This window comes from Apodemus sylvaticus, chromosome 10 (assembly GCF_947179515.1).
Source record: "Apodemus sylvaticus chromosome 10, mApoSyl1.1, whole genome shotgun sequence".
Lineage (NCBI taxonomy): Eukaryota > Metazoa > Chordata > Mammalia > Rodentia > Muridae > Apodemus > Apodemus sylvaticus.
Window position 1 is genome coordinate 35,811,175 of NC_067481.1, and position 18,715 is coordinate 35,829,889.

Here is an 18,715-nt window from a genome sequence, read left to right on the forward strand (position 1 = left end):
CACACACACACACACACTAAAGCATTGGCTTCCAGGAACTCATGGCCTTATTTGAAAACAGACGTGAAAAGAAATTAGCACGTGATGGGAATAGCCTAACTTCCCAGAGAAACCTGTCAAACGTCACACAAAAGAGGGCACCTATCTGGCTGGGGTTTTGAGAGCACACAGGAGTTCTCGAGGCGGAGAGGACATTGCTTGAGAAGAGGCATGGACTTGTGTCTGTGCTTTCCTCCCCTTTCTCCTCCCCTCCCCAGACACGGAGGAGAGGAGGGTGTGGATCTCTCTTCAGACCATGCTCTGAGTCTCAGGGAAGGGTGAAAGCTGAGGGTTTGGGACACGCCTAAACTGAACGTGAGGCCAAGAAGGCAGGCAGGCAAAAGCCTTAAACATCACAGGATCCCAGTGCTCTGCACGCTTCACCCAGGCTGCCCTTGGGTGCAGACAACGTCTTTCCCAGTCTGCTCACCTGCTTTCCAGCGTCAGGACCCCACATTCGCCCAGCTCTGCTTTCAGCCCCACACCCTTCCTTCACGCCAGCCAGAACATGGCCATGACACAGAAAATCATTCAGCTTTGGCCTTGAATTCTTTCTTCCTCTTTTTAACAGAGAGAGAGAGAGAGAGAGAGAGAGAGAGAGAGAGAAGGAAAAACAAGAAGCCAAGTTTCCTAATCAGATATGGTGGAGGAAATGGGAGGGTGGGTGTTTCGTGGGCCAAGAGCCTCAGTTTTGAGGGAGGGGAAAGCCCTGTGGAATTTCTGAGGAAAGGTGTGCTGTGTCTCCTCCCCTGTGCCACCCCAGCAGAGCCTGGCTGTCAGGAAGGAGGCAAGAGAACCCCTAAAGCTTGGGAACATTTCTCCTATCTGTGACATAAGTTCAGTCTCCTCAGGCAGAACGGGACATCCTGGGTCATTAGACCCTGCCCCCTTATGGGCAGGCCAGTGGCCCAGTGTTAAGAAATTTGCCCAAGGTCTTGGGTGGGGCAAATGCAGAGCTATATCAGGTCCTCAGACCCTGAAGCCTCTTTCCCTCCTGTACCTTTCTGGTTCTCCCAGCCGGTGAATAGTGTGAGTTTGTACAGCTCGGGCATCTGAATTTGCCTGGGATTTCCCTGTTTCCTGAGGTTCCCTCGCTCTCAGTGGGGCTCCACTAGGGCTCCTAGTCCATGGCTCTGGTCTCATTTCAGTGATGAAAGTGCTTCTGCATCTCCCAGCCCTCCTGGCTTCCCTGACCTTGCTCCAGACTGCAGCATCTGCCAGAAATGGTAAGCATCAGACTGTATTTGTTTCTTGGACTAAGATAACGTATCATAACCTGGGTGGCTGAAATCAGTGCTGATTTATACTTAGATAGCCCAGAAGGCTAGAAATTCAAGACAAACGAAATGGTTCCACGTTCTTCCTAAAGGCCCTAAAAGAGGAGGCTTCCTTGCCTCTCCTGGCTTCTGATGACTAGAGGTGTCCTTATATCATTAACTTGCAGCTCCCCTGATTTTTACATGTCTTCGCCCTGTGTCCTTTCCTAAACCCACCGGTCCCTGGACTTCAGGTTCACCCTAACCGGCATGACCTCATGGAATTAATCAGATCTGCAAAGCCGATTTGAAAATAATGCCACATGCAGAAGGTCCAAGGGACACTTCTCAATCCACTGCAGTCTCTTCGCAGAGAAGAGACCCTCAAACTCCACACCCCAACCTGAGGAGAGCAAGGAGAACGTCCTGGCTATTGGCTAAACACTGATGGGCTTGTTCAAGGGGCCACAAGACTATCTCACCAGATCCCAGGGAACCCAAGCTGAGTGGCCACACTGAAGGTTCTATTGCCCTCTTCCTGGCACTGCTCCAGAACTCCATCCGCCTCGTTTGATATCTCGCTGAAGAGCAGACAGGTCGCTTCCCATTCTGTGTCACCTGCCTTTGAGGCAACCAACCTGTGGCTCTCGACCCCTTTGTAGGGGTCATCTGACCCTTTCACAGGGTTTGTCTAACAGATTCCCAGCAACCAGATAGTCACATTATGGTTCACAGCAGAAGCAAAATCACAGTTATGAAGTAACCACAAAAATAATTTTATGGTTGGGGGTCACAAGTCACAACAGTAGGAATACCACTGCTTTGAGGACTCCTGTAGCATATCCTTATCTCAAACCTCCCTACCTGCTCAGGTTTGAGATATGAGGTAATGGCTGCCGGTGTGTGGGTGGGGGGTAGGGGATATCTCAAAGGAGTGATAACTGGTACCCTGCTTCCTGCTTTTCCCTCCCCAAGCTCCAACTCCGGGAACTGTCACCATCCGTGACACAGTGGAGGAGGTCAAGGTCTGGGTCAACAAGGCCTTCCTGGATTCCCGGGCCAGGTAATGAGACTCGTGTGTTCACTCCCTTTCACAGGCTTCCTGTTAGTGACAAGTGCACCTTGACCAGCCCCAACAAGCCAGTGAACCAAAGCAATTATAAAACTTGCCTTTCCGCCACTCTCCACCCGCACCTAGAACGTAGCAAACAGGAACAGTGGCTTCCGAGTCCTAAAAATCCCAGCGTCTAAGATGCCTTGAGGAGACATCTACTATAATCCTCTAAGAACTCCCCTCCATGTGGTCCAGGGTTTCCTTTGGTTATAACCTGCCGGATTCAGAAAGGTTCTTCATTCAGTTAATATAGTCTGACTTAGGTCAGGCTCTCCAGGAACAGAACCATGGGCATGGAGTCAGTGTGGGGAATTTGAGAAAGAAGTGCTCTCAAGCAAGGTTACCACACAATACAACATTGAGTGTGGCTTGAACTGCACCCTCGGCCTGACTGCTGCCACCGCCCACCCACAGAGACCTAGAGTGCAAGGTGCACTTCAGAGCCTGTCCCGCCGTGGAGGTCCACGTATCCACATTAGGTTTACGTAGCCCAGGCTTGGGACTCCAGGAACAAGTGTCAAGCATGCTGGTGTCACTACAGGGAACTCTAACCAGGCAGTGGCAAAGGCTCGGGAACGAGTGTCAAATAAGGCTACAGGGGTAAGCTTAGAGGCTGTACCCACAGCAGCTGGCCAAGGAGGACAGAAACCTTTTTGATGGATCTGAGGAGGCCTGGAACCACAGACTAAGCCACCATCCATCCCATGCTGAGGACTGGGAGTCGTTAAACAAGCAATCCCATGATCCTTTTGGTGACTTTTAGATTGCTTTTAGTCTCTGGAAATAGTATCATTTCGAGAGGTCAAAGATCAATCTAAGGAGGCAAAGTGCCAAGCTGCTGACTTTCTTGGTTCTGTGGTGACAAGGGGGAGCCCAGAAGTTCTCTCCCTTTCTCTGGGATAGACTCCTCCCACCCCACCAAGTCTCCCATACGCCGGTGTGAACAGGGGTGGCGAATTCGCCATTCCTGAGTACTCGGTGGGACCTCTCTTTGGATACTTCTCTGGGTACTCAAAGAAATCTATTACCAACTCAAAGACCTGGAAAATTCTCTGTCCTGCACTTAGAGCCCCAGACCGGTGCTCAGGGTATCTGGCTTTAGATGTGAGTCCTGGGCCACTGAGCTGTACTGTTTTGTTAAAACAGCAGAAAGCTGGGTATAATGTTTGACTTTAGTCCTGGCACCCAAGAGGCAGAGGCAAACAGATCTCTGTAAGTTTGAGGCCAGCCTGGTCTACCTACATATTCAGGCTAGCCAGAGCTGTTGCATAGTAAAAGCTTGTGGGTTTGTTTTTGTTCGGTTGGTTTGGTTCGGTTTGTCTTAAAGCAGCACAAGACAGTATGACTTATATCCTGGTTCTCTTGACAGACCTTAGGCTGAGGCTAGCTAGCCCTCCTGTGCCTTTTCTCTCATGTCGATAGTCCCTTGGGCTAAACCATGGCACCAACAACACTTTAACTGGAGCTAATGGCCTGCTGTGAAGTGTGGGACAGGCCTTACAACCAGTGATTTAAACACAACCAAGAAGGCTAGGTTTGTAAGAATCTGAGCTATATTTCAGAGACTTGGAGATAGCAGCCTTGTAGATAGATCTTTACTCACAAAGAAACTGAGGCCCAGGGAGGCAACAGAGGGCTCTCGTGCCACTAGCCTCTCTGAATGGTCACAGACTTCAAAGTAGAAGGCCTTGGGGATTCCTGTTTTGCACATAGAAGATACAGGACTAAGGCTGAGCTTTCTTGAGATGTTCAGTATAGGCTGGGTGCTTCCAGACAGACTCCACATGCTGAGTGCTTCTGGACAGACTCCACACCAATTCTAGGCCCAGATGCACAGGCAGAACTGGAGGCCCATGCGTGTCCCCATTCTAGAATTCTTAGGCTATAAGGTTCAGCAGTATACCAGGAGTTCTCAAGTCTGGATTCATCCATTGTAGGACTTGAGTGGTCTTAAGATGCCCAGCAGGTTCTGACATGATCAGGTCACAGACAGCCCCCCTAGCTGGAATTCAGGAATCTTTTGGTGCATCTGCCAGCATTACTTAAGGCCAGACTTAATGTCCCACAGCCTCTGTGGCTTTTTCCTCCCTGAAGAGGTTTTTCCAACAGTATCAGAAGAGACATGGAGAGAGGCTGAGAGCGCATGTTTACTCCTCAGAGCCCTGTGGCTTTTCCCTGCATGCACACTACCTTGCACCTCTCCCGTGAGCCCCTCACACGCTTCTACAAAGCCTGTTCATGCTCCCTTTTGGTTCCTACTGAAGGCTGAAGATGGCAATAACCACCGTACGGGGCACCCGTCATCTCTCGGACTATCTTAAGCATGCCAAAGGCCGGACGCGCACAGCCATCCGAAGCGGGCAGGTGTGGGAGGAGTCCCTAAAGAAACTGACTCAGTTTCCCACCAATGTCACAGGTAAAGAAAACTCGCCAGACCTCTAAAGAGAGGAAGGGCTCATCAGAACAGAACAGGGGCCAAGAACTGTTAGGAATTATCTACATAGAAAGTATCCGCCTCCTTTCTTAAACCCAAAGGGCGTACTGGCAGACCTCAGCGGTCCTTTGGGGACAACTAAGTCAATGTCCCTTTTGCAGATGAAAGAACTCCTTGTGACAAGGTTATATTGCCAACTGATAGAGAAGGGACATCTGCGTTCAGTGTGTTATGTGGTTTTTAAGGTGTCTGCCTGGAAAAAATGCCAAAGTCAATAAACAGGGTTTCCTATGCCAAACCAGTGTCCTCTCTCCTGTAGGTGAAGCCTCCAGCATCAGATAGGTTTGCTGGGAGTGTGTCTCAAGAGATAAAACTTGTATTTTCTTCTGGGTTACAGTGAGCTGTCATCTCTAGTCTGATTTCCTGTCTGTTGCCAGTGTCTCAGAACACCGCCCTGTTCCGGGGTTCTCTTCTGTTTCAGACCAAGGCCTGGACTTGACTTCACTCTCTTGGGAGGCAGGCTGTGATCCTCCTGCTTCAGTAGTGTCTTGCAACCTAAGTAGCCCTTACCGGACCATCACTGGAGAGTGTAATAACAGGTGACCCTAACACCCACCACCCCAACCAGCATCTTTGCCACACTGCAAGCAGAGCTCCTGAGTCCCTCTAAAGAGAACATATCTCCAGTGAGGCCACTGTGACCCACAGGGAACGGTCCTTTCCACTATGCCAGACAGTCCTAGGTTTTGGGATTGGGAAAATTCAGAACCTCACAGTGCAGAGGGCCCCTCCTCCACACCTGCTTTTCCTCCCGCAGAGCTCAGGTTAAGGGCGGCAGGATGAAGGAGGCCGCTCAGGAGGCCACCCGCTGAGGCTGAGAGAGCCTTCTTTATTTGGTTTCAGGAAGAATCCAGCGCTGGGATCGGCCAACAGGGCGCTAGCTCGATGGCTGCCCGCAGAGTACGAGGACGGGCTCTCCCTCCCGTACGGGTGGACGCCGGGGAAGACGCGGAACGGTTTCCCTCTCCCGCAGGTGAAGGAAGGCGGGGTACACGGTGGGAGGGAGGGAAAGAGCCACACTGCAGGTACATCAGCTCTCTGAAAAGGAAAATGGGAGGCGCAACTGAGAGTAGGATTTGCGACCGAAAGATATATTCCCCAAACTGCCGCGAGGGGGCAGCAGAACCCGGGGCCCAGCCAGGTGGTGGTGGTGATGTCCCAACTGTCACAAGCCTGATACCCTGGGGTCTCCCAGGCAGATGGTTTCCTTACACTATTCTACTTGCGCCTACCCTGTCCCAGCCCCTGGAGTGCACCAGCTGTCGTTTTCCTGTAGGTCCGATCTGTTGGCCTCATCTGAGTTGGCAGGCAGTCTCCAGGGTCCCTCTTCCCATATCCAGAAATCTGGCACTTCCATCGCAGGCAGTCGGAAGCTTGTCTTTGTTTTCCCAGTCCACAGTAAGGCCGCTTGCAGCTGCAGGACCAAGAGCACCAGCGTCCGCTCTCTAATGTCCTATGTCCTCAGCTACAAAGTGTTGGGACTGAATCGTGGGTCCTTAACAAACCGGTGTTGCATTTTAATATTCAAAGCCTGCTTTCTTCCAACCTGGCCTCCGACTTTCTTCCATGTGCAGCCCCGGGAGGTCTCTAACCAGATCGCTGCCTATCTGAATGAGGACGAGGTTCTGGACCAAAAGAGATCCTTGCTCTTCATGCAGTGGGGTCAAATCGTGGATCACGACTTGGACTTTGCCCCTGAAACTGAAATGGGGAGTGATAACTACACCAAAGCCCAGTGTGATGAACACTGTGTCCAGGGAGACAACTGCTTCCCCATCATGGTAGGCCTCTGCAGCCGTAGACGGCTGTCCCTGACCACTACCCAGAGATTGTGTGCCCCTTGCAACGTCCACGTAGCACGCATTCCCAGCGAGAAGGTTGGGATCTCTTGATAGCTTTGGATGCTGACTTCCTAGCTTCATATCTGTTCCTGTGCTCAGCCATTCACTCAGTAATCAGACAGTAATGGTATTTGTCAGGGAGTGCAGCAAGCACTGGGGAGTCAAAGGTGAGGCACTGCTCTTGCTGTCAAAGACAGAAGGCTGGCATGTGGAGGGTTGTCGGCACGCCCACCCAACAGGATCAGAGTTTCTTGGGGCCCCTGCCAGGTGTTGAGAGTCATAGTCTGCATTTTTACCAAGACATATCCATTCGCCCCACGCAGCCCCCTTCTGGCTAAGAGATTTATCCTACACTTAGTTTGTGGAACTAAGTAAGTCCCCTGGAGGATGATTTCTGTGCCCAGAAGAAGCTGAAAGTAGTGACTCAGTGAGCGGCAAGGAGTGTCCGGCAGCAGAGCCGGAGCGAGCGGCTTGCAGCGGTCTCTTCTTAACCATGGATGTTGTACTTAGTCATTTATATTTACTCAAATGACAAATTGAGTCTGTGCTGTGGTATACATTAAAAAAAAAAATCTGAGTCATGTGGCTGAGGCTGAGACCTGAGTCTCACATCTTTCCCTCCTAGTCTGTGGATGCTGGCGCAAGTTAGCCTATTGATCAAGTGAGACCGTTCTCTAATGCATAAAGGACTCGGCGGTGTGACTCACAGGCTCTCTGAGGGCCAGAATGAGATGAAGTATGCATAGCAGGCGAGTGGCTGGCACGAGGCAGTTCCAGGGTTGATATTTCGGTAGTAATTACTAAATCTCATGTCATATGCTGCTTGCCTGTCTAGGGCTCTCAGGAAATCCTCTCTGTCATCTCTGAGCGCTTACTGTGAAAGAATGAATAATCGCTTTCAGCTCTTACACATTAGCGTATAATGAACTTTGGAGTGTCATGGGCCTGGGAAGTGCATTGTCCTCAGGAGGCCTCTAAGGCTAGTGTCTGGTCAGGAGGTCACCATGAGGGTCTTTTCCTGCAGACTGACCCTGGAAAGCATTACCGGGGCATAGATATTTTGTGTAATCATCCCCAACCCATCTCTCTACAGTTCCCAACTGGTGACCCTAAATTGAAGACTCAGGGGAAGTGCATGCCTTTCTTCAGAGCTGGATTTGTCTGCCCCACACCACCCTACAAATCCCTGGCCCGAGAGCAGATCAATGCTCTAACCTCTTTCCTGGATGCTAGCCTAGTGTATAGCCCCGAGCCAAGCCTGGCAAATCGACTTCGAAACCTCAGCAGCCCACTGGGCCTCATGGCTGTCAATGAAGAAGTCTCAGACAATGGGCGGCCCTTCCCACCTTTTGTCAAAATGAAACCCAGCCCCTGTGAGGTCATCAACGCCACAGCTGGTGTGCCCTGCTTCTTGGCAGGTGAGTCTAGCCTGGGAGGGAAAAGGAGGGTCTAAGAGACAAGGGGATCATCGAAGGAGGCTGCTACATCTCAGGATTTGTCCAGGAAAATGCCCCAAGTCACCTCTGTCTAGAGCAGTAAACTAGGAGTAGAGTAAGGGCCCGACCAAAGAGCAAGTGTGTTCACTGCAGAAGAAGGAAGTCCAAGAAAAAATACAAAGAAAATCCTCATGATCCCATCATCCCACAGGGCTGGTTATTCATGTTTTAATATAAACCTTTCTCATATTCTCTGTCACAGGCACAGTTCTAGACAAGTTTGGTGGCACAATCTATAATCATACACCACCCCTCACTGCCCATCTGACCCTCTCCACCTGACTCTCCTTAGTCTACCTTGAAGGAGGGGCTTGGAAGGGCGTCGGGGTGGGTACCATCTTTCTCTGTGAAGATCCCCGGCTCTGCTCAGGGATAACACACCTTTCTGGTTTTTGGACTTTTAGGAGACTCCCGAGCCTCAGAGCAGATCTTGCTGGCCACATCCCACACACTCTTTATCCGGGAGCACAACCGGCTAGCCAGAGACCTAAGCACACTGAACCCGCACTGGGACGGAGAGACGCTCTATCAGGAAGCAAGGAAAATCTTGGGAGCCTTCATACAGGTACGGAGGCCCTGTGGACCACCTCGACTGTTTAGCTACTTCCAGCCACACGCCCTCTTTCCACGTTTTTCCTTGCTCTGTCTTCTCTTGTGCTTCTCTCTAAGGGTCTGATAGGCCCCCTGTTTTCAAATGACTTCCCCGTGTTCTGAATGTGGGGAGTTATCCACGTGTGGTCCCTCCGGGAGCCTGCCCTGTCGCCATCACCAAGGCTCTCTCACCCTTGGGGCTGCTCCCTTGCAGTGACTTGAGCTATTTTGATTTCTCTTCCTTTAGAATTCTCTCTGTATAAGCGACATGCCATAGGGATACTTGATGTTGGATTGCTTTCCCAACTAACTGAGTTAGAAGGATTGAGTGTGTGTGTGTGTGTGTGTGTGTGTATGTATGGTGTGAGTATGTATGAGTGTATGTGTGTGTGTGTGAGTATGAGTATGTGTGAGTGTGTGTGTGTGTGTGTGTGTGTGTGAGAGAGAGAGAGAGAGAGAGAGAGAGAGAGAGAGTATGTGTTGTGGTTTGATTTTAAGACAGGGTCTCATTTAGCCTAGACTGGCCTTGATCTCCTGATCCTCCAGCCTCTACCCTCCAAGTTCTGAGATTGTGGGCATCCAACACCATATCTGGCTTGTTAGAATTTAGATCTTTTATTGTTGTCCTGTAGAATCCTTAATGTCTAGTTTATCAGAGGGTCTTTTCTTATTTATTTATTTATTTATTTATTTATCATTCACTCATTCATTCATCTTCCTCCTCTTCCTCATCCTCCTCCTCTTATTTGGTTTTTCAAGAAAGGATTTCTCTGTGTAGCCTTGGCTGTCCTGGAACTCACACTATAGACCACAATGGCCTCGAACTCAGGGATCCTCCTGCCTCTGCCTCCCGAGTGCTGGGATCAAAGGCTTGCCGCCACCACGCCCACCTCCTGGAAGTTCTCTCTTTTGCACAGATTAGTGAGGTCTACTGATCTTTTCCACCTGTAGCCTCTGTCGTTTCCACTCTTCTATTGAACGGATTCAATCCTGTTGCTGTTATCAGTACTGTTATTTCGAGTGGTGTACTCTCAATACCATAGTTTTCTTTGCTACTTCTTTGCTGACATGTTTCCTATGTCCCACCACTTGTTTCAGAAAATTACATAACTGATTGAGGAACTTTCAAGACACAACTTTAAAATCTTTATTGACTGAAGGGTTGGGGTGCAGCTCAGAGCTAGGGTGCTTAGCACAGTCGAGGCTCTGGGTTCAATTTGAAACAGTGCGGTAAATACATAAAATATCTATATGTCTGGGGGGGGGGATGTGCACATGCGTCTATGGCTATGTGCACTGCACATCTGTATATATGGAGGCCAGAGGCCAGCCTGCCCCCAACCCCCGTGTCATTTCTCCAGAAGGCCAAAGACATATTTTACTTTTGAAGTTACAAAGTAGGCTAGGCTGGCTGGCCACCAGGCTCCAGGAATGGACCTGCCTCTGCCTTTCCTGCTCTGAGACTGCATGCCCATGCCACCATGCCCAGCTTTTGAAATGGGTTCTGGGAACCCCAGACGGGTGAGCCAATTCCACCGGATCCATGTCGCTGTTGCCCTCAGTCGGTCGCCTTTTCTCACTCAGAATGTGGCTTTCCAGGTTCTTGACAGTACTGAACACTTTAGCGATTTCAGTCCTATCTGGATCTTTATTCTAGCACTCGGTTCCCCTGCTTAGGTTCTGGTCGGCCATTGTTTCCGCTTTAATCACAGCTTGGTTCCGAGTCCTTCCTGGTGTCTGCGCTTTCAGGGCATCTGAACCTCCCATTCCACTCCTGCTAGGTCGGTCTTCAGGGCACCAAAGTGGTTTTTTTCTGGCTACCCGTTGTTGCTAAGCAACCTTCTAGAGAAGCAGGAGCCAGGTGCCTGGGTCTCCTTGGTGAAAAACCAAGGGTGAGAAGAAACAGACACAGTGCTCCACTGTGTTCACAGAGCTGAGACGGTCCACAGCCTGGGCTGAGGAGTAGGCCAGGGCTGGCCAGGGCTGAGGACATGGGGTGTAAGGCAAGGATTGGGGCTCTCTGGTAGTCTGTGTTGGATTTCCCTGTCCCTCCATCTCTGGGGAAAAAAAAAGCAGGCATTTTATTTTTATTTTTTGAAGTTTCAGGCTGCCAGGCTCTTCTTTCTGCACCCAGTTCAATCAATCTGGGTGTATGTAGAACTCACCACATTGTCAGTTCTCCAAGTTCTAGGGTCCCCCAGACAGTTCCTATTCTTTTTCTAGCTTTCAGGGTCTTTTTGAAACTTTAACTTATGTGTCTCTGTGTGCAGATACAGTGAATGTCAGATCTCCTGGAGCTACAGATACCTATGAGCCATCTGATGTGGGTGTTGGGTTGGGAACTGAACTCAAGTCCCCTAGGAGAGCAGCGAGCGAGTGCTCTTATAACTGCTAAGCCGTCTATCTGCTCTCTCTCTCTCTCTCTCTCTCTCTCTCTCTCTCTGTTTTTGTTTGTTTGTTTGTTTGTTTGTTTTTCTTCAAGACAGGGTTTCTCTGTATAGCCCTGGCTGTCCTGGAACTCACTCTGTAGACAAGGCTGGCCTCGAACTCAGAAATCTGCCTGCCTCTGCTTCCCAATTGCTTGGATTAAAGGCGTGCGCCACCACCGCCCGGCCTGTTTTTGTTTTTTTGATTAGGTCTTATATTGCTCAGGCTGGCCTTAAACTCACAAAACTGACCTTGACCTCCTGACCCTCATGCCTTCACATCACCAGGACAGGGATTACAGATGTGTATCACCACAGCCTTTTGTTATTGCTGTTGTTGTTTTAGGGTTGTTTATGTGGGAAATAGCAGTCTTGATCTGCAGTCCAGGCCAGCCTCAAATTTCTAAACCTCCTGCCTTTGGAATGCTAGGATTATAGACATGTATCACCACACAAGCTTGAAGTCCTTTTATTATTTAATTATTGTTGAATAATTTCCAGGATGTTTAGTTACAGTGACTAGAGAGGAGAAAGAAAAATAAGGTTATACCACCTTGTTCTAAAACCAGAAAACACACACACACACACACACAGAGAGAGAGGGAGAGAGAGAGAGAGAGAGAGAGAGAGAGAGAGAGAGAGAGAGAGAGAGAGAGAGAGAGAGGACTATTTTAATTATTAAGATGACCTATTGCCATATAAAATATTAGAGCCAGAAATCTTGCTTTAGCATCATCAAATTGAAATGAGCAAGTAGTATAACCAATGTGGAGATAAAATGAGAAATAGCTGGAAGAAAGCTATGATTGATTAGCAATGTCTGCATGGCCATGGGAATGGAAACTGGGTACAAATGCTATCCACTTGGCATCCTCTTGGGCAGCAACTCCTCTCCAGCCTCCCATTGCAGAGGCTCACACCTTGTCACATCCTTTCCTCACGACTCCTTTTACCCTCCAGATTGTCACCTTTAGGGACTATCTACCCATCCTCCTGGGCGATGAGATGCAGAAGTGGATTCCCCCATACCAAGGCTACAATGAGTCTGTAGACCCCCGAGTTTCCAATGTCTTCACCTTTGCTTTCCGCTTCGGCCACTTGGAGATCCCCTCTACGGTGTCCCGCCTGGATGAGAATTATCAGCCGTGGGGTTCAGAACCTGAGCTCCCTCTGCACACGGTCTTCTTCAACACCTGGAGGCTGGTCAAGGATGGTGAGTCTTTTTTAGGAGATCGTTCTTGCCTGAGTTCTCTCATTTCTTCAGGCAGCTTGTAGGGACTCCTGGCATGGGAATCACCTTCCATACACTTCCTGGGTGGCCCTGGGGAAGGGAATTCATCTTACTGAGTCTTCATTTCCTTGTTTGTAAGATAGTGCCCACCTCAATATCAAGTGAAATGAGATTGATGTGTAGGGCATCCTGTTGTGGTTCCTAAGACCCAAGGAGTCATCAATGAACACGGTATTTCCTCCTTCCATCTTCCCAGGGCTGGGATTCTTCTGCCATTTCCTACCCTAAACTCCTCTGAACCCTGAAAAGAGAATTTGTAGGGTGGGTAAATTGTTCTGTTCTAGAACCTCCTACAGCCACGAGGTATCATAGATTGAATTTGACTTTCCTTTGAGCTTAACCAGTTGGGGCTGTTTCCTCAAGATGTGTGGTCCCTCTTCCTCCCTGAGGGAATGTGTGGAAGACAAAGGCTCCGACTCCATGAACTCGAACATGAGTTGGTATTCATTCATACATCAGCCTATGAGTGGCCTTTCCTGTCACCTCAGAAACGGTAGCCTGGACTCCTTTTACCCTGGCACAAAAGGCAGGCTGCATCTTCTCTCCCTGCCTCCAGTCAGAGACATTTCCTAGTCTTTCCCATTTCCTAGAAGGTGTCCGGGGCAGAGAGGGTCCAGCTTGGATGATGCCCTCACCCTATTCCTATCCTAAGGATGGCCTCTCGGTGTCCCTCTGCAGGTGGGATTGATCCTCTGGTTCGAGGCCTGCTGGCCAAGAAGGCCAAGTTGATGCTTCAGAACAAAATGATGACAGGGGAGCTTCGAAACATGCTGTTCCAGCCAAATCACACCATCCATGGCTTTGACCTGGCGGCCATTAACATACAGCGGAGCAGAGACCACGGGCAGCCTGGTGAGTGGGTCTGTGGTCTCCTGGTTTGGAGAGCTTTATGGCCACCTTCTGGGGCTTCCTGGGCAGTCTCTCCTGGAACCCAAGAGCCAATCAATCCAAACATTAGAGCCTTTTTATTTTATTTTTTAAATTTTTATTTTATTTATTTTACACTCTGACCACAGTTTCCTCTCCCTCCTCTCCTCGCAGTCCCTTCTCCTCCCCTCTTTCCCACTCTCATCCACCCCTTCTCTGTTTCTCTTCAGAAACGGGCTGGCCTCCGTGGATCCCAACCAGCCCTGGCATAGCGAGTTGTTCTGAGGCAGCCCAGTTGGGGGAAAGTGTCCCAGTGGTGGGCATCACAGTCAGAGACAGCCCCTGCCCCCGCTGTTAGAAGTCCCACCAGAAGACCAAGCTACCACAACTGTAGCATATGTGCAGAGGGCCCAGGTCCCGCCCCTGCAGGCTCCCAGGTTGGCAGTTCCATCTCTGTGAGCCCCTCTGGGCTCAGGTTAGAGGCAAGTCCGTTTTAAAACCCGTATAAGATGTCCAGGAAATGGAATCTTCTGCTTTCCTAGTGCAGGGCTGTGGGTACACATCTGATGTTATTACACAGCCCGTCGTTCAGGGAAGACATGGTGTCGGAGCATGAGGCAGCTGGCCACGTTGAAGCGGAGTCAGGAAGCAGAGATGGATGGGTACTGCTGCAGCTTCCTTCCTGCCGGTGTTCAGGCCACAGGCTGGGGCTGCTCACGTTCAGGGTGGGGCTTCCCACCATAATTAACCCTATATAGAAACTCCTTCGTGAGCACACCCAGATGTGGGAAATGTGGGGCTGCGGTGCTCTGCACGGCTGGGAAAACTGACCGGCAGGGCCCCAAACCCATGTGGTTGTGGCGGGTGCCCTTGTATCCTCAGAGGGAAGGCTGCGCAGCTAGCGGGGGGGGGGGGGCGGGGGGGGAAGGTGGGGGGTTGGGAAGTTCTTGCTCAGAAGGCGGGGCCGTTCTTGCTAGCCCCAGGTTCCTGTTGAGGAAGCCTGGCTGGGAAGAGGCTTGGTCCTTCCCTGGTGGCTGGAGATGCTGAGGCCTGTTCCATGCTCCTACACGGCGGGTTTTGATAAGAAGAGACAGTCCATGGTTTTCATATAGAAAAGTAAAAGGAGAAAAGGAGATAGAGACGTAAAGAGAGAAAGAAAAGATAGAGGGATGAGAGCTGGTCATGACCACGTGGAAAGAGGGTAAATAATGGGGAGAGAGAGGGAACAGGGGGACAAGAGCAAGGGCAAGAGAGAGCTAGGAGGGGCCAAGAAGCCTCCTTTTAAGGTGGGCTGGGCTACCTGGCAGGTAACTGTGGGGCAGGGAAAACCTGGCTATAGCCAGGCAAGTGTAGGGGTGGAGTCCAGCCAGAAAGATGGCCACAGGATTATGGAGTTGAGGAGTCAGGAGTATGAGCCTGAGTATCTGGGAGCATGGCTCACTGGTTCCCCCTTGTAGAATATTCTACTGGGTCTCCAGAGTAAGCCTCGCTCAACCAGACTGCAGACTGCCTTTCACGGTCCCACACCCAGAGATTTGCCTCCTAGGGATTTTTAGATCTTGTCACATTGACAGTATTAACAGTCACACTAATTATCGGACTGGAGGTAAGCTCCGAAAGCTTTTCTCTTATTTGTTTGCATCGTGCTTGGAATTGCGGCTAAAGTAATAAGCTGTAGGCATAAAAATCTCACAACCTACTTTTAAATAAGGGTTCAACCACTCCTCTAGCCCAGCACCCAGCAGATGTCTTAGAAGAGAAAAGTTATTAGGATATGAGGGAAGTAGATCTGCTTAGCAATAGTTCTTTGAGGGTGAGTGTCTTAGTTAGGGTTTCACTGCTGTGAACAGACACCATGACCAATGCAAGTTTTATAAAAGACAACATTTAATTGGGGTTGACTTACAGGCTCAGAGGTTCAGTCCATTACATCAAGGCAGAAACATGGCAGCATCCAGGCAGATATGGTGCAAGAGGAGCTGAGAGTTCTATATCTTCATCTGAAGGCTGCTAGTAGAAGACTGACTTCCAGGCAACTAGGGTGAGGGTCTTAAGCCCACACCCACAGTGACACACCTACTCCAACAAGGCCACACCTCTTAATAGGGTCACTCCCTGGGCCAATCATATGCCAACCATCACAGTGAGTTTGAACTTCTTGAGCAGCAGTTCAATCCTGTAGCAAACACCGAATACGATTGAACAGCTTCAGACCAGTCCTCTAGGTAGGCAGACACCAGGCACGAACCAGCAGCTGTAGTTCAATCCTGAAGAAACTGCCAGGCTTGTCAACCGACCTGGGGTGAGGTCGAACCAATACATGTGTGTCAATAGTGAGATGGAGCTAACTGAACCAAGGCTCCGTGCTCATCTCCCACTGTCTGTGTGATCATATTTATACTCCTTCATCGAGTATCCTTTCACGTATTTGCTATAGCAAGACATCTTTTCACCTGGGTACTTCAATAAACCATTATTTGACATAACTTACCAAAGAAACTAGAAGTTTCAACTTCAGTAAGCCACAAGTCTTCTCCCAAGACTGAAGTGCCACAGATGACAGATGGTGAATTGAACCTCCCTTGTCTTAAGACTCCCAGACTTTCCCAGCTGCTGGAGGTAGCGTATATCCCCAAGGGAAAGCCGAAGTGAGGGGTTCCTGAGATGAGCCAGCCTTATCTTCCCTCCCTAGGGTACAACTCCTGGAGAGCTTTCTGTGGCCTGTCCCAGCCAAAGACCCTAGAGGAGCTGAGTGCTGTCATGGGAAACGAAGTGCTAGCCAAGAAACTGATGGACCTCTACGGAACCCCCAGCAACATCGATATCTGGCTAGGGGCCATCGCTGAACCCCTGGTCCAGGGAGGTCGAGTAGGGCCCCTCTTGACCTGTCTCTTGGGCCAGCAGTTCCAGCGGATCCGAGATGGAGACAGGCAAGTGAAACCATTATGGAGACAGGAGGAACCTTTCTCTTAGGCAGGGGTCCTCAAAGTCCTTCATGAGGTCTAACTCCATACCTCATTCTAGAGAGGGCTTTTCCTTTCCCCAAGAATGTCCTCTGGCAGTGTGGGGCAGAGCTAGCCACGGGGCTGTGTGAAATGACCCTGCTGTGTCCTCGTAGGTTCTGGTGGGAGAACCCTGGGGTCTTCACAGAGAAGCAACGGGAGTCTCTACAGAAGATGTCCTTCTCCCGCCTGGTCTGCGACAACACGGGCATCGACAAGGTCCCACTGAACCCGTTCCAGGCCAACACCTACCCCGATGGCTTTGTGGACTGCTCTTCAGTTGATAAGCTGGACCTCTCACCCTGGGCCTCAGGGAAGAAGTAGGAACCTGCTACCCACAGCTTCCTACATCGCACGTGTCCGTGGTCCAAGATGCCATTTCAAACAATTCCAGTGACCTACTCCTTTCAAGTTGAACACCAAGGCCAAAGACTGCCTCAGCCTTTCCAGTCCCTCACTCAGCTGTCACCACCCTCGCCACCCTCTCAGCCTGTGGAAATCCCTCCCTGACGAGACCTAGGCTTTTTGAGATGTCCTTCCAGCTTGTCAGACATCACCTACCCACTCCCCTGAGTGAGCACTGGCTGAGGCTGTGACCTTTGACCTTTATGCTTCCTCCCATCCTCCCAGACTAGATTGTAAGCATTCTGAGCCAGAGACTTCTGCCTGCCTCGTGAGTATGGCTTGTGGCACTTAGCATGGTGTTCAACATACAAAATGCTCAATAAACATCTGACTGTCCCTTCCTAGGGGCAGGCCTTGAAACAGCTGCATACGAGCAATGAGATGTTTATATTCCAGCTGTGTCTTACGACTGAGCAGTCCTGGGCATCAGTCATTTTGACAAGGGATAATAGTAACAAGTGGAAGGTGCAAGAATTCTCAAAGCAGGGGCTCCTGGTGGTGGGAGGGTAGGGAGTTGGGTGGAATGGATAATGCCACAGAGCAGTGAGTGTGAACTTTGGGTGTGACTTAGTCATGGTTTCTATTCCTGCACAAACATCATGACCAAGAAGCAAGTTAGGGAGGAAAGGCTTTATTCAGCTTACACTTCCACATTCCTGTTCATCACCAAAGAAGTCATGCCTGGAACTCAAGCAGGTCAGGAAGCAGGAGCTGATGCAGAGGCCATGGAGGAATGTTACCTACTGGCTTGCTTCCCCTGGCTTGCTCAGCCTGCTCTCTTATAGAACCCAAGAGCACCAGCCCAGGGATGGCAGCACCCACAAGGGGCCCTCCCCCCTTGATCTCTAATTGAGAAAATGCCTTACAGCTGGATCTCATGGAGGCATTTCCTCACCTGAAGCTCCTTTCTCTGTGATAACTCCAGCCTGTGTCAAGTTGACACACAAAACCAGTCAGTACAGGGTAATACTATTCTGGGGTACCATGGGCAACCAAGCCTGAATTTCCTAGGAACTAAAATTGATCTCTTCTTCCTGGACAGTTCTTTGAACCCTTCAAGCTTCTGAAGAGGCAGTTTCAGAACATTCCTTGGGCTGCGGCCCAATGTGTATTCATACATTCTTTGATTTGTTTCATAGGATCTCATTTTATATTTTAGGTGGGCCTTGAACAGTTATGTGGCCCAGAGTAGCCCCATCATCCTAAATTTAGGTAATTTCAGCCTCCATGCTGGATTGTACTACCATGGCCTGGTTGACATTCTTTTTAAAACAAACAAAAAAACAAACAAAAAGATTCTCCAGGGGCTATAGAGATGGACCAGTGGTTAAGAACACTGGCTATTCTTCCAGAGGACCCTGGTTCAATTCCCAATACCCACAGGGCTATTCTCAACTGTCCCAGAGGATCCTATGCCCTTCTGGCCTCTGAAAGTACTGCATGCATGTGGCACATAGGGATACTGCAGCCAAAATATAAACAAAAATCTATAAATAAATAAATAAACAGAATTGTAAAATGAAGAGACTCTCCAATGCACAAGGCCCTGAGCTCAATCTTAGCACCACAGAAATTAATTAGCTGGTTGATGAAATGATCAGTTGGTTGACTAGTTGGTTAATTAAATTTACCCTTTCAAGGCCTGAGGGAACAGGAGAATCACAAGTTCAAGATTGACCCGTGCTATACAGCAACTTCAAAGTCAACCTGGCCGACTTAGCAAGACCTTGTCCCAGAATAAAAAAGGGCTGGAGATGCAGCTCAGTGGTAGAGTGTTTGTCCAGCATATACAAGGCCCCAGTTCAATACCAACATCACAGGGGCAAAAATCACCCTACAGGTACAGACCAGTCCAGAAATCATTTCCTCATCTTATGGAGATTGCCTGGGGGC

At 49.8% G+C, this 18,715-nt stretch overlaps 1 protein-coding gene across 2 annotated transcripts; it reads left to right on the top strand.

Annotated features, from left to right (window-relative positions):
- Positions 1–1,189: 1,189 nt before the first annotated feature.
- On the top strand, positions 1,190–17,044 carry Lpo (lactoperoxidase). 2 transcript variants are annotated; one of them, XM_052196038.1, is made up of 12 exons: positions 1,190–1,265; positions 2,271–2,358; positions 4,674–4,825; positions 5,325–5,442; positions 5,747–5,876; positions 6,478–6,684; positions 7,838–8,162; positions 8,645–8,805; positions 12,218–12,470; positions 13,227–13,400; positions 16,108–16,345; positions 16,534–17,044. In XM_052196038.1, exons 1-12 carry the CDS (start codon positions 1,190–1,192, stop codon positions 16,739–16,741), a joined length of 2,130 nt encoding a protein of 709 aa, XP_052051998.1. In that variant the 3' UTR covers positions 16,742–17,044. The 2 variants fall into 2 exon arrangements, with proteins under 2 accessions (XP_052051998.1, XP_052051999.1); XM_052196039.1 differs by lacking the exons at positions 2,271–2,358; positions 4,674–4,825.
- Positions 17,045–18,715: the final 1,671 nt, after the last annotated feature.